General features: G+C 42.8%; 1 protein-coding gene across 1 annotated transcript in view; it reads left to right on the top strand.

The window, feature by feature from the left end:
* Window positions 1–21,882, top strand: part of LOC126412542 (galactoside alpha-(1,2)-fucosyltransferase 2-like) — a 104,503-nt gene extending 82,621 nt beyond the window's left edge. Inside the window, exon 6 of the mRNA XM_050082187.1 lies at window positions 21,276–21,882. Coding sequence (XP_049938144.1) covers window positions 21,276–21,602 — 327 coding nt within the window. The 3' untranslated portion in view covers window positions 21,603–21,882. The remainder of the gene's footprint in view (window positions 1–21,275) is intronic.
* The last annotated feature ends 672 nt before the right edge of the window (window positions 21,883–22,554 follow it).

The following is a 22,554-nucleotide window of genomic DNA, read 5'->3' as shown; positions in this document are numbered from 1 at the left end:
CACTGCTTCTTCGATGTACACACTTAACAGGAGGGGTGGAAGAGTGTATTCCTGTCTTACACACTTGTTAATTCGACCACTTCGTTCTTGGTCTTCCATTGTAGTTGTTCGCACTAGATTGTTATAAGCGCCGTACCTTACCCTTCTTTCTCCATAGCTTGCTCCTATTTTCCCCCGAATTTCGAGCGTTATGCACTATTTTATACTGTTGAACGCTTTTTCTAGGTAGACAAATATTCCTAATTCTTCCTGCCGTTATCAAATTTTAAGCCAAACAGAACGTCACCTGAGAGATGATCAACTTCGTTTTCCATTCTTCAGTATTTCTGCAGACCTGGAATGATGTAAATCACTGGTGTAATTATTTCCGAACAGATAGGAAATATATAACTTGTAACTAAGAATGACTGTCGTTACAGCTTATAGCTCGTTTTCCTACCCAAACGTTCGTTTGGTGCAGGTCTCCACTACTGCCGCTTTCCGGCTGTTCCCAATATTTCAGCCTAACTCGAACAACACCTGTCTTATCTACTGCCACAGTTTGCAAGACTTTTCCTTTCGTTATCCTATCAAAGTATCTGCTCTTCCATAGTCTACTGTTACACTAGTCTACTGTTACACCAAATTTAAGAAGGCTAATCGTTCCATTTACACTGATGAGCCACAACATTACGAAAGCGAGGCTGAACGACGCCTAGAGCCGTGGCGGGCACGTGACGCGGTAAGCGGAGCAGAGACGGGTAGGGAATCATTCTAGCGACGATACGGGCCACTAATGGTGAAATCAGATGGCGTAAACGAGTTTAACACAGGGCAGATTGTTATAGCCGGACGCCTGGGAACGAGCATCTCGGCAACGGGAAGCTGGTCTGGTGTTCGCGTGCTGCTGACGCGAGAATTAGCGGAAAGTGGATGGAGGACGGTGAAACTACGGGGCGGCCACGAAATGTTGCATGTTTACACCTCATCAGAGAATGTCGATATGGCGAAGGCGGACAATGCTGGTGGAGGCACGAGTGGTTTCTTCGCTCACCGTTCAATGCACACTGCTGAACTTGAGGCTCACACAGCAGGCACCTACTTCTTCACATGTTGATCCAGCGACATCGTCAACTATTGGATTGGCGCGTAATTTCGTAGCGTTCTTCCACAAGTTTAATAAACACAACAGACACACATAACAGAAACTTTTGCCATCAATAATGTACAGGGTGAGTGCAGTGTCTCGCCCTCATTATAGAAATTTATAACAGAATAACCGATTGACATAATAAGTTACATTTGATGCCCTTACATAGGTTAGTGTTACTAGTTATTTTAAGACCACTTACATTAGTAAACCTCAACGTGTACTCCCTTGTTAGCTCGGAGAATGTCGAGGTGGTATTCCAGTTCCCACCAAGTGTTTCGTAATATGTGTTCTGTCACAGTACCCACAGCAGCTTGTATCCAAGCCTTCAGTTCGTCGACGTCAGCAGCTAGTGTAACGAAGACTCTGTCCTTGATACAGCCCCAGAAAAAAAGTCAAGGTGCGTAATGTCTGGAGAGCGGGGTGGCCAGGGTGTTGGACCGTTCCTTCCAATCCACCGATCCGAACATTACTCCCCTCTCCAGACATTACGCCCCTTGACCTTTTTTTCTGGGGCTGTATCAAGGACAGAGTCTTCGTCACACCAGTCGATGAACTGCTGTGGGTACTGTGACAGAACACATGTTACGAAACACCTGGCGGGAACTGGAATACCGCCTCGACATTCTCCAAGCTACCAAGGGAGCACACGTAAGTGGTCTTAAAAAAAAACTAGTAACGTAGATTGGCAATGGCAAGGAAATAGTTTCTGAAGAAGAGAAATTGGTTAACATTTTGTATGAATTTAAGTGACAAGAAGTCATTTATGAAAGCATTTGTATGGAGTGTAGCCATGTATGGAAGTCTTCGTGACACCAGTCGACGAGCTGCTGTGGGTACTGTGACAGAACACATGTTACGAAACACATGGCGGGAACTGGAAGACCGCCTCGAGATTCTCCGAGCTACCAAGGGAGCATACGTAAGTGGTTTTTAAAAAAACTAGCAACGCTAACCTATGTAACGGCATAAAATGTAAATTATTATGTCAAACCGTTACTCTGTAATAAGTTGTTATAATCAGGGCAAGACTTTGCTCATCCTTTATTCTCCTTCAATATTTACAACATTCTGGCAACGCTGCGCCAACTTTTCCATTCTGTAACTGTAGAAATCACTTAGTTTTGAGGAGAAGTGCTCATCGATCCATGTTCGTAATGCATTTTCATCCACAATGGGAGTTCCTTTAAGTTCGTTCGACAGAGAGCGAGAAACGTAAAAACCTACGGCGCAAAATCAAGTGAATAAGGTGGGTGCGGAATGATTTCCCCCTAGCCCCTGCATTGTGTTTTTTGTCTGCCTAGCGGAATGTGGGCGGGCGTTATGGTGGAGTAGCATCACATACGCAGTCTTCCTGGTAACTATTCTTGGACTGCATCTGTAAAACGTCTCAGTTTTTTACAATAAATATCAGCAATGACGGTTATGCCTCGGGGAAGCAATTCGTAACACACCACGCTGTCGCTGTTCCATCAGATACATAACATTATCTTTTGTGGATGCGAGCAGGTTTTTGTACGGGGAGTTGCTGCTCTGTTTGGACTCAACCATTCCGGGTTTTTTTTCTTGTGTTAGCATACGTCGAATTAAATCTAGTGATGCTGAGGGAATTAGGTTAGGAAATGAGACACTTAAAGTAGTAAATGAGTTCTGCTATTTGGGGAGCAAAATAACTCATGATGGTCGAAGTAGAGAGGATGTAAAACGTAGATTGGCAATGGCAAGGAAATCATTTCTGAAGAAGAGAAATTTGTCAACATTTAGTATGGATTTAAGTGACAAGAAGTCATTTCTGAGAGTATTTGTATGGAGTGTAGCCATGTATGGAAGTGAAACATGGACGATAAATAGTTTAGACAAGAAGAGAATAGAAGCTTTCGAAATGTGGTGCTACAGAAGATTGCTGAAGATTAGATGGGTAGATCACATAACTAATGAGGAGGTATTGAATAGAATTGGGGAGAAGAGGAGATTGTGGCACAACTTGACAAGAAGAAGGGACGGGTTGGTAGGACATGTTCTGACGCATCAAGGGATCACCAATTTAGTACTGGAGGGCAGCGTGGAGGGTAAAAATCGCAGACGGAGACCAAGAGATGAATACACTAAGCAGATTCAGAAGGATGTAGGCTGCAGTAGGTACTGGGAGATGAAGAAGCTTGCACAGGATAGAGTAGCATGGAGAGCTACATCAAACCAGTCTCAGGACTGAAGACCACAACAAACAACTCGTCACCAGTGACGAAACAGACTAGGAATCGTCGATGTTGTTCACGAGCCATTCGATGACGAGCAAGCAGAGATGCACTTACGGCCACCCTCCGATTTTTGTGCTTTTGGCTTAGAGCATGCGACACCCATACACCCAATTTTTGAACCTTCCCCGTTGCATGCAAATGTCACACGCTGGTGGAATGATCAGGGCTCATCACATTTGTCGGTTCTTGAGTACATTGACGTGGATCGGTGTGGATTAATACGTTTAAACGATCATCATCAAACCCCTAAGGCCTTCCTGAACGTGGAGAGTCAACGTCAAAACGATCCTCCCTAGAAAGAGAAAACCAGTTTCTTGCCGTGCTCAGTCCAATGGCATTATCCCCATACACGGCGCTAAAGTTTCTGACGCCTCCGCTGGTGTCAGCCCTCTACTGAATTCATACAGAAGAATATGTCGGAAATGTTCCGATTCCTCCACTTGACACCACTTTCTAGCGTCAACAGCTGCATTCAGTCTCTCCAGATGACAAAATGACAATATCTAAACTTACATACCCACAGTGAACTACTAGTAAAAAATGACAATCGATAAATAAACCCATAGCAACCGGAATACCAACGTGCAAAACAAAAATACTGCGAACCTATGCACCAACCCAAACAGTATAATTTGCAAAAAAAAAATTGGTTCAAATGGCAGACTGTAGCGCCTAGAACCGCTCGGCCTGTATAATTGCACTGCACATGGCATCGTTGTGAGTGGACCGTGGGCTAATGAACTTGTGGTAGTAATCGGAGGCATCGTGACAGTGTGAACTACGTGAACTGCTGACCACTTGCGTCCCTTCATTCTTTATGTCTTCTCAACGCCGATGGAATCTCCAGGAGGATAACTGTGTGTCAGAAGGCCAGAAACGTGTTACTGTATTTTCAATAGCTTGATAGTGAAAACACGTTGTTTTCTTGGCCACAAAATTCTCCTCATCTGTAAAAGATGTTGCGCATTGCGGATGCTAATAGGCACTAGCGCCATGCCGACAAACAGCCGGGCCATAATTTACGAGAATTGTGCGTATACGTCTGGTGCCACATGCCTCCGGAAACCTACACTGGGCTTGTAGAATCCACGTCAAGCAGAATCGCCCCCACATTGACAATGACGCTTTTTGCCTAATTCAGACATCAGATTGTCTAAATATTAGATTGTGTTACGTACATGGGATACCGAGCATACAGAATGTCCCACCAAGTAATTGCCCCCGTCAAATGTCTTGCTGACACAAGCGACGTAGTTCAATGAATGCAAATCAGAATCAGGCTTACATACAGATCTGTCATGCAAACATGTCGGAGGTGCAGTTGCTCATGTCCGGGCTATGCACATAGTACTATATACGAAACAGGATCAGGCCCGCATAGAATTGTCACCATGCAAACATGTCAGAGGTGTAATTGCTCATGTCCGAGCTATGCATATAGTACTATGTGCATAGCCTGGACATGAGAAACTACACCTCTGACATGTTTCCATGGTGACAGATCTATGGAGGCCTGATCCCGTTTTGCATTTATTGGACTACGTCGCACGCCTCAACAAGAAATTTGACTAGGGAAATTATTTTCTGGGACGTTCTGTATGCTCAGTAGCCCTTTTACTTAACACCATCTAATGTTCAGCCAAACTGAAGATGCCTGAATAAGGCGACACGCGTCGGTGGTATATAAAAAATAAATACATCCCTGCAGTCAATACTGACTGTTTCTTCATTATATATTACTGGTTGCTGTACCATCCCTGCCCTGTGTTGGATAACGTTTTGTCCTAAAAAGATGTTACTGTGACCATTTTTTTGTTTTGTTTTAACATATCCCACTGAATGTCCAGTGGAGATAAAATATTCAGCAATAGCAGACTTGCTCTACAGTGAGCGAGGTTTAGCGTATGTAAGCAGTACCACGCTGGCAACGTATTTTGTGAATTCCACTCTTACGCATTAACAAACTTTCACTGATCACAGGCATAGAGCAGTCTTCGACGGTGGGCAAAAAATAACTTTCTCCTTAAATTTATGGAGGATTCTCGTTAGCTTAAACGAAATATTGCCAACAAAGGGAAGTAAAACGGGAGATTTTGTCGGCGTGCAGTTCTCTTACCCAATTTCTGATGCTTCATTTTAACTAATAGTGTCCTGTTAATCTGTTGGGAAGAATATATAGTTTCCCAAAACACTGCATTTATGTGGGCGAGCTATTTAGGGATTCAGCCTGAATCTGAGACTATGTCAGCTTTGTGCGCAAGTGTTTTAAGCACATTGATATTTTACTACGGGTGATGACAACTCGACGATTGTAAATTCAAATCGGTATGACTGAGTTTAGAATAAGCTGAATGAACCAGGGAGCCGTCATTCTTCCATCTAACCATAACAACCACTAAAGGCAGATAACCATGTTACTCTTATTCCATGCTGAACCGGATTTTCTTATGAATGGAGTTGAGAAAATGTAAAAATTCAAGTTAATTTATCTTCTCCATAAGGCCACACAATGAAAGTATTGGCAACATACGTCAAAAATACAGCTGGTTTATGGGATGCTGATCCAGCGCTCTCTCCTCAAAGCACTCTGTAACGTAGTTTGCCGCCAGGGGAATGAGAGGGCTGCCCATGGCGGAGCCATCAGTCTGCTCAAAGTACCAATGCTTGAACATAAAATAGGTTGAGAAAATAGTGTGCCAAAACAAAAAAGTAGTGTCAAAGAATCTGCGAGTAGAATTTTCGTAAAAAATGATACTATAAATAAACCAATTAAGGGGGGTAGGGCGTCAAACGGGCCGACTTGGAGCATGAGAGGCACCACAGGACATTTTAATTTCCACTGTCTATACTTTTACAAATAAATTCATAAAACTTTGTCAGCATGACCGTGAATGATTCAGGATTCACGCTCATAACAGTGGAAGTTCAAAAATATAACAAAATAAAGTTTTTACATGTGAAATTTCATCATTTTTTCACTCACTATTGGCTGCATTTGTTGCTGAAGGTACACTTTTCTTCATAAGTAAGAGAAATTCTTCGATGAATTTTGCACAGCACACAAGCAATAAGTACTGGTGTATGAAACTCTAGAATGTATTTAATTAATGAAAAAATAAATGAGCCAGTTACATTTTAAACTTAATATTTAGAAAAAAAACAAATTCTACAGTTAATTATCTAAATTTTTACAAGTTTGTAATTTGGAAAATTCTAGAGTTTTGCATTAAGGAGTTTGTGTTTAGTAAGCATACCAGGTTTGAAAGTAATAGGATATTTATTTTTGATGTTACATGTACCTAAGCACAGAAATTAGTGTTTTGCGGAAAATGGCCGTTAAAGTTTCTGCTTGTATTTGGCATTCTTTTAGAACTGTCCAGCACCATAAGCAGGTTCTTTTTCATTTTATAAATCAATTTTCTTCCTTTTCACATTCCTGTGATGCACGCATCTTGATTTTATCACCTCCAAAAATGATTTATCTGTTTTCACTACACTCTCTCTGTCTACTGCATACAAAGCTTTGATGCAGTTCACGCCGGGCCTAATTCCCATTTTCACTAAAATATATTTCCTGCTTTGCACCCCATCATTAAAACATGAAACTGCATCATAAACACCAATAGCAAGTGCATTCCTTCCCACAAAAATAGTTTTTGGCAATCTTTCCCATACACATTGGTTAAAACTTTCATTTGGGTTTTGGGTGCCGCCATGAAGACATTTGTTCAATAAATTTTTCATTTGCAAGGTCCCTGAATATAGGTTTGATGACAATCTCTGGCACAAATATAAACATTCGAATTCTACAGAGCGAAATACACTTACATATGACAGAAGAATACTGTCCAAAGGAGTGTGGCGCTGCATCACGGTACACTTAAGAGCAAATAGCGTCCCTTATAATCTCTCAAACATATATGTTTCATACCAAACTATTCAGGAAGATGTGCGCTACAAAATCGGCATATTTTTGAAAAATCGATTTTCTTTTTAATTTTTGGCGTCCTACCACCCTTAAAGGATCCGAACTGCTTAGACACAGAGTCCCCAGTCTACTGAAAAACTAGGCTGAGTTTTGTACATGTGAACAATTGCCCACCAATTGTCTGAGCAACTAAGCAAAACGTTTGGCAAAATTATACGTAGGAGCACCAATGTTGACTACTTCTGCCCATAAAAGTAGACTTTCTGTATGAATGCTGGGAAGTCAATGCAATCTTGGTGCTATGCAACACACACATGATTCTTTCCTGGTCTCAATTTTTATACTTTAGAATTCCATCAGATACTTCTTTTTGCAGAAAAGGCTTTTGCCCTTTGCAATTCCTGCTATAGTTTCCTCCTTGCAACTTCCTTCTTTATCTATTCTATACTGCGTAAAGCAAAGGATCACTTTTTCGAAACACCGCGACATAGAAGTTTGAAATTTCCCAAAAACTTATCTACAACTTTCTTCCATAATTGTGTAAAGGCGTGGCACTCTGCCACATCACCCTCTGGCCGGCGACGTGTCGGTAAGGTGTCAACACGTGAGAGAAAAAAGCCAGAGCTCAGAAGTTCCAGTGGAAGACTCTGCAAGAGAGACGCTCAGTAGCTCGGTACGGGCTTTTGTTGAAGTTTCGAGAACATACCTTCATCGAGGAGTCAAGCAGTATATTGCTCCCTCCTACGTATATCTCGCGAAGAGACCATGAGGATAAAATCAGAGAGATTAGAGCCCACACAGAGGCATACCGACAATCCTTCTTTCCACGAACAATACGAGACTGGAATAGAAGGGATAACCGATAGAGGTACTCAAGGTACCCTCCGCCACACACCGTCAGGTGGATTGCGGAGTATGGATGTAGATATTTATCTATTTATTTATTCAACCTGATCAGATTAGGGCCATCAGGCCCTCTCTTACATTGGACCAGTGTTCCACACATGCAGCATTTCACACATCAGAGTTACATCATGACCATAGTTTAAATGAGAAAATTAGCTTACTCTAGTGACAATATGAATAAAGAGTAGTGACTAAGACCTAATAAAGTAAATGCGGCAGTATTTTTACAACAGGATAATATCGCTGTAGTCAATGATTGGGAGTATAAGTGTTTGTACTAGTTTCTTTTTCAGATGTAAAGGGAAGAGTTTTTTATATTTTTGTAGGACATGAAGGGATGCTGATGCTTTTTTGCACACTGCAGTTACGTGCTCTGTCCAATTTAGATTTTCATCTATTATTAGTCCCAAACTCCTTGCTGAGGGAGAGAAGTTAATATTTGTTCCATTTAGGATAAGAGGTGGTACGGATTCCCGATGTTTTGGGCTAATGAGCTTAGACTGACCAACAAGTACCGCTTGGGTTTTAGATGGGTTTAGTTTTAGACCTATGTCCTGTGCCCATTTTGACAGTGCATCGAGGTCAGTATTGAAATTTTCAATAGCTTTCTTGAGATTGCTTGGTTTCGCACTTAGATACAACTGAAGGTCATCAGCATACATATGATATTTGCAATAGGTCAGAACCGATGACACATCATTGACATACAGAGAGAAGAGTATAGGACCTAATAGTGAGCCTTGGGGAACGCCTGACACTACCTGCCGCCATGGTGATTTTATATTCCCAGACAGGATGCGTTGCTGACGAGACGTCATGTATGAGCGAAACCATTGCACTGCACTTGGTGAGAAATTTAGACCGCTAAGTTTGGCTAGTAAGATGTCGAAGTCGACAGTATCAAATGCTTTGCTGAAATCTAAGAAGCAAATGATAGTCGCTTCATGTCTGTCCATGGCAAGTTTCAGGTCATCTGTCACCTTTATCAGTGCGGATGTTGTGCTTCGATGTTTACGGAAACCTGATTGGTATATAGATGTAGATGTGACGTATAAGGTTGCTTAATGGTACCACGCTGGCACCAAATTTCACCACAATTCGTTCGACGACACCATGGACGGTCACACGATTGGAAGGCCGTTGCACCACCTCTCACATACTTTTCATTCTTTTTCTTCACGCCTCTGTGATGGATCTCAGAACTGCAACGCCCAGCGTTGAAATCACGCGCTTTCTTCGGGGCGGCCGAGGAAGACAATTCGGACACACCGCCGCTCAGAATCGACATGAAGAGGCCTTATGGGAGGCATAAAGAGCGTCAATGGAACCACCCCTTTCCTTGGGGCGTTCATTCCCATACATTTCGCAGTCCAAAACGATAGTTTGCAGTGCACTGAGCAGCAACGATTCAACCCTTCTCTAAGGACATCGTGGGCCAGCAGCTCCACTAAAAGTCATCGCACCCCTGTAGAGCACACTTTCACCTTACTTTTGTTCTGATATACAGGGAGGAGCCACTAAGGGCCTTCTAAAACCATTTGATAAAATTTGAACGTGATCCGAAGCAGCAAAGGGCGTTTATGTTTTTCAACCGTCCTGTTTCGCGCCCGCCTTTGGCGTGATCAAGGAAGGGTGCCACATTGACAGTGCGTGAGTAAAAGGGAAAAGGGTCCCTCTAGGGGCCCCAAGTTGGGCAACACCCTCCTGCCATCCACCCATCTTTCTTGAGGGTTGTAGGCCGCTGCAGGCGGGCTACACTGCTGCCCTTGCGCCTGCTAGTAGGCAAACGGGACCGAAGACCTGTCAGTGTGCTGTCTGCAGGTGCCTTGGACTCTCATCACAGTCTGTCTCTGCACTGCTACATTTCTATAACGTCCTTAACAGAGGTTTGTGGGTTGCACCAAGCGTGTTTCCGGACAATGGGATCTCAAAGGGACCCTTTGTCGTCTTATTCACACATGTGTTAATGACGCCTCCGTGATTACGCCACAAAAAGGCACGAAATTTCTTTGTTGAAAAAGCATAAGCACTTCTTACTGCTACAGATGGTGTTCAAATTTCGTCGAATGTTTCTAAACGTTCCCTAGTGGCTCTACCCTGTACACCAGAGCAAAAATTGCGGCCGCATTGCACTCCAAAGGGGTGCGATCGCTTTCAGTAGGGTTGCTGGTCCACGATGTCCTTAGGGAAGGGTTGAATCGTCCAGAGTGTAAGGTTGTCATGCACGACGCCCTCTTGCCCGCTGCACTGCGAACTGTCGTTTTTGACTTCGAAATGTGGGGGAATCAACGCCCCAAGGTAAGGGGTGATTGTATCGACGCCCTTTATGCCACCCCTACAGCCTCTTCGTATCGATTCTGAGCGGCGGTGTAAAATGTTTTCCTCGGCGGCCCCTAAGAAAAGTGCGTGATTTCAACGTTGGGCGTTGCCGTTTCTGAGCTCCATTGCAGAGGCGCCAAAAGAGGGGGTGAAATGTATGTGAGAGGAGGTGCAACGAACTTCTCATCGTGTGACAGTCCAAGGCTGTGTTGAGCAGAATTGTGGTGAAATGTGGTCCCAACGTGACATCATTAACACACCGTACACTTGTGAGCTCTGGCGGTGTCGACACCTCGCTGATTGAAGCGTGCCGAGCCTGAGTGTGGCGTTGCGGGGCTCTACGCTTTTGCATCGTTGCAAAGGAAGGTTGTAGGCACGTTTGAGGCAAATTTCAAACTTCTGTGTCGCCGGGGGAGGCGGTTTAGGAGTTCCGAAAAAGTGATCCTTTAACTGTGTTGCGCAGAGCACTTCCGGAACAGGAAACTATATCTGCCTCCTGTTTAACAGCTAGGCGTCCAGTATGTCCACTCTTGCGCACACCATTATCTTAGTTTTCTTTGTGTTTATGTGGATATTCTAGCCTTCTGTTGGAAAATGTTCCTTTTCATTAGGCACCTGACTCAGTTTCTGATCAGTGATTATTGTAATGTCTTCAGCGAACAGTAAGTAATTAGGCCATCGATTTTTTTCTGAGTGAACTTAGTTCCTAGTTACAAACGTCACGTAAAAAAAGGAAGAAAAAGCAATTCAAGCACACAGTATGAGCACTGTGCCTTTACGTGTGCGTTTTTTAAATTCAACAATTCAAGGAAACCGTGTAACATAATAAAGTCTGACGAAGGTGCGGCCAACGAGTTATACAAGGCGTACAACTTTGCTTCCTCCGTTTTTTCCCCAACACTTGAGGCTTTAATGAAACAAATTGTTTACACACGTATCATTCAAAGTATTTTCTATCGCTGGCCACTACTTTCTCCTATCTTTCGGGCAGTGTGCGAATCCCGCGTTGAAAAAATTGTTCATCTTTTCAAGCGATCCACGAATCGATCCAATTTGTGACTTCTTCATGAGATCGGAAGTCTTGGTCAGCCAGGCCATGCACCATTGATCTAAACAGGTGATAGTCAGAGGAAGAAATGTCTGGAGAAAACGGCGGGTTGGGTAGGACTTCCCATTATAACGTTTCCAAGTACGTTTTGACCTCTTTTGCAACGTGGGGTCGAGCGTTGTCGTGATGCAAAATCACTTTATCGTGCCTGTCGCTGTATTGCGGCCGTTTTTCTTTTAAAGCTCTGCTTTAACGCATTAATTGCCTCCGATAATGAGCACATGTGATAGTTTCACTTGGTTTTAACACCGCATATTACATTACGCCCAGCTGGTCCCACCAAATGCAAAGCATGATCTTGGAGCCGTGAATATTCGGTTTGGCCGTCGACTTGGAAGCATGGCCGGTACATCCCCATCATTTTCTGCGTTCAGGGTTGTCGTAATGAACTCATTTTTCGTCCCCGGTCACAATGCGATGTAGGAATCCCTTCCGTTTTTGTCTCTGAACCAACTTTTCAGAAACACACAAACGCCGTTCAACGTCTCTTGGTTTCAGCTTACGTAGGGCCCAAGTTCCTTCTTTCTGAATCATACCCATAGCCTTGAGACGTTTTGAAATGGCTTGCTGTGTCACTCTCACTAATCGTGCCAATTCTTCTTGAATTTGACGCGTGTCTCCACTCAGCAATGTCTCCAATTCTGCATCTTTGACGAGCGGTCTAAGTTCGCTGCAGTCATGGACTGTGCGAATGATCCCGGCGGAGGTTCGAGTCCTCCCTCGGGCATGGCTGTGTGTGTTCGTCCTTATGATAATTTAGGTTAAGCAGTGTGTAAGCTTAGGGACTGTAAGTCCGATAAGATTTCACACACATTTGAACATTTTGCATCTTCCAAAACCTTTTCTCTTCCACCACTATGCCGGTCTACGACATTAAAATCACCGTTCTTGAGCGTTGAAACCACTCACGACACGTTATTTCACTAACAGCGTCCTTACCATACGTGCACCATGTCTGCCTTCTATGAGACTCAGCCGCTGCTTTCTTCATATTGAAACAAAATAGTAACACCTCCCGCAAATGACGAGAGTTAGGCTCGTAAACTGACATTTTCAATCAACAACAACTTTATAAAGCAGGCACAGACCGACAAATGTTTGAATGAGGTTATGTTGACCGAGGTCCAAGCTAGCTGCCTGACGTCTGCGATCTGTTTCTTTCGACCGCTACTTACCGTTGTCACCACCTATCGGCAAATGGCGGAAGCAAAGTTGTACACCTCGTAATAAAAACTATCAGCGTTGCATTTAAACAATAAATAACACACACACACACACACACACACACACACATAGAAGCACGCTACGTTGTACGTTATTACTTAGCATACACAAATACAATATTACACTCTTCGAAAAGAATATACCAACGAAATTGCTGGTCAGTTAGTATAATACCAGTAAAACCCTCCCCCCCCCCCCCACCCCAAAAAAAAATCTGTATAAAACTTCTTCAAATTTCTGATTAATTTGCAGATGAGCTAATGTGTTGAACATTTAACATGCAATCAAAAAAAAGTTTAGAAAACGTTTGAAATTATGTCTTAAGTTTGTTTAAGGTCGCTAGGTGCTCTCATTGTCAAATATTGAATCATTATAGTCAGAGAAATTTGAGCTCCGTTTTAAGAAAAAGCTAGTTTTTCAACATCTCAATGTTTATGATGTTATATCTCCTATAATATGTGTTGTATAATGATAGAATTTTGCAGGTACATTCAGTGGCAAATGTAAATACTGTCTGCACAGTGCATTACGAATAGCGTTAAAGAGACAACAAATTGAATCGTCATGTTTTATGCAGCAGTTTCACTGTTCGAACAGCGAAATTGTATAAAGCGATTAATTTTTTTCCTCTCATTATTTTGTGTGGACTGACGGCGGGAAAAAGTTTCTCAAAGGTTTAAAATTACGTATAATGTTTGTTACAAGCCTCTAAGTACTGTCATTCTCTAATACTGGATGATGTAGTCTAGGTATTCGCGAGCGGCCAGTTAAGCTGCCTCAAGACGAACACGTAGATTTTAACTGGGAACTGTACACCATGAACCATGAACAGTTTTAGCCGTTTATTATGTAAGACGTGTATATTTCTATTGTCAAACCACAATTTATGAAAGATGTTTATATTTTATTAATAGGATTAAGTAGAAATAATATTTGTCATGTTAGAAATAATTGTGGTAGCAGGGAATGTCTGCACCAAAGTATTGCTGGCAACAGAGACCGCACATTGATGTAATTTTAAAAAGGGCGGGAGAGAGAGCGTATAGAAACATTTTAAGAAAAGAGCGGGAAAGACCGCGCATTGATACATTTTGTAATGGTAGGAGGGAATGTCTGCACCAGAAAGCATTGTTGGCAGGAGAGGCGGCATTTTAGCGTTCGTAGGAAGTCAGTGGTAAGCGGGGTGTGAAGCGAGTCGGTAATAGGTCTGAAGAGAGAGGTTGAGAGGAGCGGTGTGTCTGCCAGCCACCAGCTATGATTTACAAGAGATTATAAACGGATGTACAGAGACATCAGATAACTATTATCATAAGAGGAACTATTATTACTGAATCATTTTTTTGAGAAACTCAAGACTGCTGAAGGTATGTTTGCGCAATGCTAGTTGTAAGATTATTGTAAAAAGTAAGTCCCATTTGAACGTTTGTAAAATCATTTCATTCATAATATAATTAATTTTTGCCAGCAATATTGGATTACTGATTATAATCCATCCCAAAAACCATCTTTATTCTTCATGACTACGTATTTATTTCTGAAAACAGTTACTCTGGCGATGAACACATTTCTCCCACCACGAAATCAATTTATTGATGCCGTTATTGCATAATGTTTGATTCCGTTGACGGAGTCACAACTTCGCCTCTCGTTGTACCGCGTCATCCCTATTAAATTGAAGTCCTCCTCAAAGGCGTTCTTTAAGTTTTGGAAACAGGCGAAAATGATACGATGTCAAGTCGTGACTGTATGTAGGATAATCGATGACAGTGGGCTTAAGGAGACTGTCGCAGATATCTCAGTGGTCGTGTGTGGTCTGGCATTGTCATGCTGAAGGTCGAAACTCGATTACGGCACGCTGTTTCTCATGCACCGACATAGTTACGTTACACAACTCCGTGTTTAACGCTACAATTCGGAGTCCTCTAGCGGCAGGGTACTGCAGATGTGTAGACACGAAGAATATGTATGTAGAATGCAAGCAACATTTGCTTTATAAAGCTTCAAGGGCTTTGACACAAAAAGATCGGAGACATTACTTTTCAGCACGCCTTCGTAGATGCTGAACTGACTGCGACGATTTCTCAATGCGTAATGCTACAAAATTATTTAGTTAAGCGAAAATAACGTGCTTTAGATTGAATTTAGTGGCAAATGATATTCACAGGCTGCAGTGGGGAGAATTAAAAATACCATTTCATAGCTATGCAAGTTAAATCTTTTAACCACTGACTTGATATTTCATCACAAATATAAATTTATCATGATGGAGAAAATAGTCAGTAAAACTCTGAAACCACTCCAACAGTTAATATTTAAAATTAAACTACTCAAAAAATTCCAAAAGCTGCATTTAAGCTATGAGTGTAGCACTTACCTGTGTTAGCGAACGTACGCGTCGTCGAAGTAGCACTCGTAATGTTTGTTAGTGGCAGACTGGCGTTCTCCTGTCTCGCAGTGCGTCCAGCGTAATTTTGTGGCTAATACACCATGGCATTAAACAACAACCCGCATTCTTTCAGCATTTTGTCACTTTAATTTACGACGATCCACATATTACACTACCGGCCATTAAAATTGCTACACCACAAAAATGACGTGCTACAGACGCGAAATTTAACCGACAGGAAGAAGATGCTGTGATATGCAAACGATTAGCTTTTAAGAGCATTCACACAATGTTGGCGCCGGTGGCGACACCTACAACGTGCTGACATGAGGAAAGTTTCCAACCGATTTCTCATACACAAACAGCAGTTGACCGGCGTTGCCTGGTGAAACGTTGTTGTGGTGCCTCGTGTAAGGAGGAGAAATGCGTACCATCACGTTTCCAACTCTGATAAAGGTCGGATTGTAGCCTATCGCGATTGCGGTTTATCGTATCGCGACATTGCTGCGTGCGTTGACCGAGATCCAACGACTGTTAGCAGAATATGGAATCGGTGGGTTCAGGAGGGTAATATGGAACGCCGTACTACATCCCAACGGCCTCGTATCACTAGCAGTCGAGATGACAGGCATCTTAGCCGCATGGCTGTAACGGATCGTGCAGCCACGTCTCGATCCCTGAGTCAACAGATGCGGACGTTTACAAGACAACAACCATCTGCACGAACGGTTTGACGACGTTTGCAGCAGCATGGACTATCAGCTCGGAGACCGTGGCTGCGGTTACCCTTGACGCTGCATCACAGACAGGAGCGCCTGCGATGGTGGACTCCACCACGAACCTGGGTGCACGAATGGCAAAACGTCATTTTTTCGGATGAGTCCAGGTTCTGTTTACAGCATCATGATGGTCGCATCCGTGTTTGGCGACATCACAGTGAACGCACATTGGAAGCGAGTGTTCGTCATCGCCATACTGGCGTTATCACCCGGCGTGATGGTATGGGGTGCCATTGGTTACACGTCTCGGTCACCTCTTGTTCGCGTTGACGGCACTTTTGAGCAGTGGACCTTACATTTCAGATGTGTTACGACCCGTGGCTCTACCCTTCATTCGATCCCTGCTAAACCTACATTTCAGCAGGATAATGCACTACCGGATGTTGCAGGTCCTGTATGGGCTTTCTGGATACAGAAAATGTTCGACTGCTGCCCTGGCCAGCACATTCTCCAGATCTCTCACCAATTGAAAACATCTGGTCAATGATGGCCGAGCAACTGGCTCGTCACAATATGCCAGTCACTCTACTCTTGATGAACTGTGGTATCGTGTTGAAGCTGCGTGGGCAGCTGTACCTGTACACGCCATTCAAGCTCTGTTTGAGTCAATGCCCAGGCGTATCAAGGCCGTTATTACGACCAGAGGTGGTTGTTCTGGGTACTAATTTCTCAGGATCTATGCACCCAAATTGCGTGAAAATGTAGTCACGTGTCAGTTCTAGTATAATATGTTTGTTCAACGAATACGCGTTTATCATCTGCATTTCTTCTTGGGGTAGCAATTTTAATGGCCAGTAGTGTATTTACAGAGTACAGCCATTACACAGCATTCCTGATCACACACACTGCTGGTCATTGTCTGATGTTCGTTTGCTCAATAACAAATAATATCTTTGTCCAGCCTCCTGATTCTCTTTCTCCAATGTTAAAAACTGTTATTCTGTTCATGCTATAGATTTTGATATTTGCTTATTATTTAAATCTTTAACAATACAATCGAAATGTAGCATTGAAAAAGAGTAAATAAAAAAATGATTTTCCACAGACAAAACGAAAATTAAAACTGTTTCATGCACCACTAACAGGCACCACACTGGCGCATATACTGCGATATTTCAACGTAAACTATGCTATAAACTGAGGAATACGAAAGAGAAAAATAAAGCGCGTGTCAGTGCCTCGCGTTTACTGAGTCGTTAAAAGTATCGACGTGTTTTTCTGTCTCTGACAAAAAATTTTCACGTCGAGAAAATCTTGTACTTTCTTGTTTAACTGTAGAATAATAGAAAATCTAGGATGGGTTAGTGACAATATTATGGAAAGGATAGATTGCTACTCACCATTTAGTGGAGATGATTCAGCCAGAGACAGTGGTCATGTGTGTGAGTTGTGTTTGCGTGAGTGTGTGTGCGTGTATGTTTTCTACTTCTGATGTAGGCTATTTTGGCTTAAAGCTTACTTGTTTCTACATCTATATCTACATCGATACTCCGCAAGCCACCGTACGGTGCGTGGAGGAGGGTATCCTGTACCACTACTAGTCATTTCCTTTTCTGTTCCACTCGCAAATAGAGCGCGGGAAACACGACTATAAATATGCCTCCACATGTGCCCTAATTTTTCCTATCTTATCTTCGTGTCCTTACGCGCGGTATATGTTGGCGGCAGTAGAATCATTCGGCAGCCACTTTTAAATAATGGTTCTCTAAATTTGACAGTCCTTTTGTTGAGCGTAACCGCTACTCATCGTCTCCGCCATATCGTGAGAAGCAATCTATCCTTTTCATAATATTATGTAACTGTAGCGTTCATCAAAATACTGGCGGGCAAAACACACATTTAAAAAGCTTGTCTTTAAAAATGAACCTTATAGTTCTGAACTACCGCCTAGTAAACCAATAATGTCCTTACGGAATATCACAGGAAATATGCGAGTGAAACGAATTTTTTTTTTTCAAAGAGAACACAGCTGTATACATGATGACTTTTTTTGCAAAATGCTCGCCAATGATCCTCTACGGAACCAAATATAATGTAATGCCCTAAATAAGTGGGAAAACCACCATCGGCAATAAAATAATTGTATGAACTGCAACCTCATATTGAGAATCCGACCAACCACAGCTGAGCAAGAAGCCACGTAACAAATAGAGATTCATTGGGATAATCCTAAGAAAACCCCTTTCTTAATAAACTGTCTGTCAGACGAATCTACAGTATTTTTTGCCAGTCTGGAACTCTAGCACATGCGGTTAAGGGAAATATAATGTAATGCCCTAAATAAGTGGGAAAACCACCATCGGCAATAAAATAATTGTATGAACCGCAACCTCATATTGAGAATCCGACCAACCACAGCTGAGCAAGAAGCCACGTAACAAATAGAGATTCATTGGGATAATCCTAAGAAAACCCCTTTCTTAATAAACTGTCTGTCAGACGAATCTACAGTATTTTTTGCCAGTCTGGAACTCTAGCACATGCGGTTAAGGGAAAAGATTGAACATAGCCAGCTCGACAGCACTGACAGTAATCTCCTATGGGGAACGCTACAGTAGAGAAGGTATTCGTTATGTAAAGACTTATTCTTAAAATTTCGAAAACGGAGATTTTTCATACTGTGAACAAGTTAGGACTTTAGCAAAATGATAGTGACACTGTCTTTGGAATGGTTACATCTCACCGCAGTGTGCTTACCAGTCATTTATGTGAATGTATTTCAGTAATCTATCTTTTGGGACAGTAATTAGTCGTTTTTGTCATCGTTATCATACTGATACATGTTAAGTCATATGAGTATGTCTCAGTTCACTTGTTAGCTCTCCTGAAAACCGCTGCCGAATATGGAAAGGAATGATATGGTACGCATTTCTAGAACTAAGGTAAATCTGAATCTGACAAAAGTGATGTATATTAAATCTTGAAAGTTGACATCGAAAGCTGACATTCTACAACACACAAACAATCAGCATCTTACCTCTTCCTATTAACGTGGTAAATTTTCAATCAATACTTCTCACCCTTACCTAGTGGGCCTACCCACCCATCTTCTTCAGGGAAAAACACTTTTCAAATAACCTGGAGACACTCTGCAGTGTATTTCTGAACCTCCCTCTCGCCCTCTCGCAAATAAATGTAATTCCCAGTCTAGCATATACTGACCCTGACTGCAACGCCTACATTGCACTATCAGGGGCATGCTAGTAATTACTCCTGGATACTCGATCACAGGCGAAACGTACCTATTTTTAATGGCTGTTAGTACATCGTAAATACGATTGTTTCGTTCACAAAACATTGGTATAGTAAAAACGGAAGAAAGAATTTAGATTTCTTGGCAAGTTAAATACTATAGACCTGTATTAAAAATAATTATTCACGTATTATTGAATATTTATTATCACCTAGGAATATAGACTTTGAAAATTCATTGGTAATCAAAACATCGTAAAAGTAAGAAATACATCTGTTATTGACACTATAGCACTATTTTTTTGTGTCTGGAGGCGATGACCATCCTTCGAATTTTTCTTGATTCTTCCCTGATCAGTCAAACATTCGTTAGCTCGAACTCCCAATTATTGAAACTTTCTCTGTGGTTCCTTGAACTTCGAATTGCCAAGATGCGACTGTATTCTACATGTACTCACGGTATGGATTCATTTGAACATTTCAGTTACCATTCACGTTACAGTAACGGCATAATGTCTTCCGTTCGCTACGTCTTGGGGTTCGAGGATGGGCTGTCAAATGTGATTGCACAGTGATGAGACATTAGACTCATATTCGAGAATACAGCATTACGAATTCATCCACATTAAGGTGATTTCTCTAAATAGTCTTAGGCGAATGCCAGGATCGTTCGTTTCAAAAGAATTCTCCAAATTGCTTCCCCATCCAACACCAACCATCGCTAGTGCTCACTTCGCTAATGACCTCATTTTTGACGATATGTTAAACCCTATATTCCATAAGCAGCATGTCACAACAATGTTGAGACAAACTTCGAGAGGTTGTAGAGGGTGTCTTGAGGAACAAATCGAGGATAGGAACCTGTGTCTGGAAACGTCATCCAGTGACACTACAGGACGTCGGCGTTATAGACGCCGGCGCCTGCAGCTAGACCACCCCATCAGCAGCAAACGTGACTTTGTATGCCGACGGACCATAGGTGAAACGTCGCTATGTTTTTTGTTGTTCAGTGATGGCAACTGATTGCCACTATCAACAGTGCTGAAAACGCAGCTAGCTGCTGCATAGAAAGGCATCATCTGTTATGAATGTCATCCTCTGCTGCCTCAATCGATGACGGTTTTGGACACAGGTTTCCAATTGCAATTTATTTTTCTCCTGCATACCGAAAAACATTGGAGATTTTAGTTCCCATGATGACTGCTGCTCATCAGTGATGAAGGCTGGAATTTACATGCTAGTACCGCATCTCAACATCTACTGAGTCGAGACAGGTGGCCTTTTCAGATGAATCACGTTTTGCACTCCATCAGACAGATGGCTTTTGACATGTATGGCGTGAAACTTCTGAAAATAAACATCCTGCAACAATCGCCAGAAGGGTCGAGGCGGGAGGGCGTTCCCTGGGTGATCTAGTCATCTTGAAAGGCACAATGGATCAACAAAAGTATGCATTTTTTCGTTAGGAACCATGGCCACCCCTAAATGCAGTTTGTTTTTCCTCGTCATGATGGTATCTACCAGCAGGGCACTGAAACATGTCACCCAGCTCACAGTGTACGTGTGTGGTTCTAAGGGCACCAGATTGAGTTTGCCGAACTCGCCTGGCCACCAAACTCCCCAGATTTAAACCCATATGACTGGGTTGTTCACACCATGGATCCTCAGCTGAAAAACCTAGCGCAGGTGGCCATTGCACTGGAGTTAGCATGGCTCCACATTCCTTCCAGTAACTTTCAGAACCTTATTGACTCTTCCTGAAAGTCTCACAGTTATCTGCACTACAAAAAATAAAAAGTGGTTATGCAAGCTTTTGAGAGGTGGTCACATTAATACGACTGGGCAGTATACATATTTTATCTGAACTTTCCTTTATCTTACTTGTTTTGTCTGCCAAACGTATATTGTACAGGAGTTGTATATTCATTCTTGAGGAGTTCTAGGTTATAATTTTGACCCTGAAGGCCACAGTTTGTATTCTGAGTGCTCTCTGTTTCCCCCTCTCCTATCTTCCACCCTTCCTGAAAATTTGCAACTGTTATGCAGGTGGTGCCCTCAGGTGGTGAACTTGTGCTGGTGGTGGCGTCTGATGACCCGTACTGGGTGCAGGATGTTCTGCTGCCACATCTGCGATCCCTGGGTCTGCGACATACCTTCCTGGTGGGGGATGGCGTGCTGGATGAGCCGGAGTGGGATCTGGCACTACTGTCCAGCTGCAACCACTCTGTCCTCGCCTATGGCACCTTTGGTCTCTTTTCAGCCCTAATGACTGGCGGGCGCGCCGCCGTCTACCACCTGCAACGAGGAGACGCCGTGTCGCCTGCCATGCAGTTCGCACAGCACATTCCTGGTTGGGTCGCCATCTCACAGTGAAGATCTTAAGATGGAGGACCTGAGGGGCAGTAGGCATGTCACCACTAGCACCACAAAGCTGTCATTTCACGCATCATACAGTTCGCTGAACACATTTCTGACTGGGTTGCTATCTCGCAGTTAGAAACTCGAGATGGTATCTTTGGCGAACAGTGGGAGCACCATCTTTAACTCTCCATGTAGTTCACACAGGAGACATTAGACTCAACGTGCTGATGCTTCTCCATGATGCCACTAGGATGTGTCTGTGTTCAATTTAGATAGTAGGGTTCAATTTAGATTGTAGGAAAGTTTTCTTTGGGGGGGGGGGGGGGGGGGGGAAGGAAACCAGACAGCAAGGCCATCGGTCTCATCGGATTAGGGAAGGACGGGGAAGGAAGTCGGCCATGCCCTTTGAAAGGAACCATCCCGGCATTTGCCTGGAGCGATTTAGGGAAATCAGGAAAACCTAAATCAGGATGGCCGGAGGCGGGATTGAACCGTCATCCTCCCGAATGCGAGTCCAGTGTCCAACCACTGCGCCACCTCGCTCGGTGTAGGGAAGTATATCAACTTCTGTTGTTGCATGCAGTCTGAGTGCCATAAGCCACCTGTTGAACAAAGGGCATCCATCTTGTTGTTCTATATGGGGAGATATGACACTGGTGAGCTTATGTCTCCCAGTTTCATTTTGGAATTGGCACCATTATCATACTGATACAATACCAACACTTAGGGAACATTTTTATAATAGCGGTTTACAAATCTGAAATAATTTGACTTTCTTTCAACTGATCCATTTGAGGACCACACACATAACGTAATGTCATTTAGCTACATATACAAAGTATCAGTGCTTTGTACACCAGAATATTAAATGTAGTACTATCATAACACTCTTCTGAAACTGTAAAAGGATTGTAAATCCAGTTTATCATCGTAACTACGGTAGTGATTCTTGTACACAGATTAA

The sequence above is a fragment of the Schistocerca serialis genome, chromosome 7, assembly GCF_023864345.2.
Source record: "Schistocerca serialis cubense isolate TAMUIC-IGC-003099 chromosome 7, iqSchSeri2.2, whole genome shotgun sequence".
Taxonomy (NCBI): Eukaryota; Metazoa; Arthropoda; class Insecta; order Orthoptera; family Acrididae; genus Schistocerca; species Schistocerca serialis.
The sequence above is the reverse complement of the archived record's forward strand: the minus strand, read 5'-3'. Positions and strand labels throughout refer to the sequence as shown.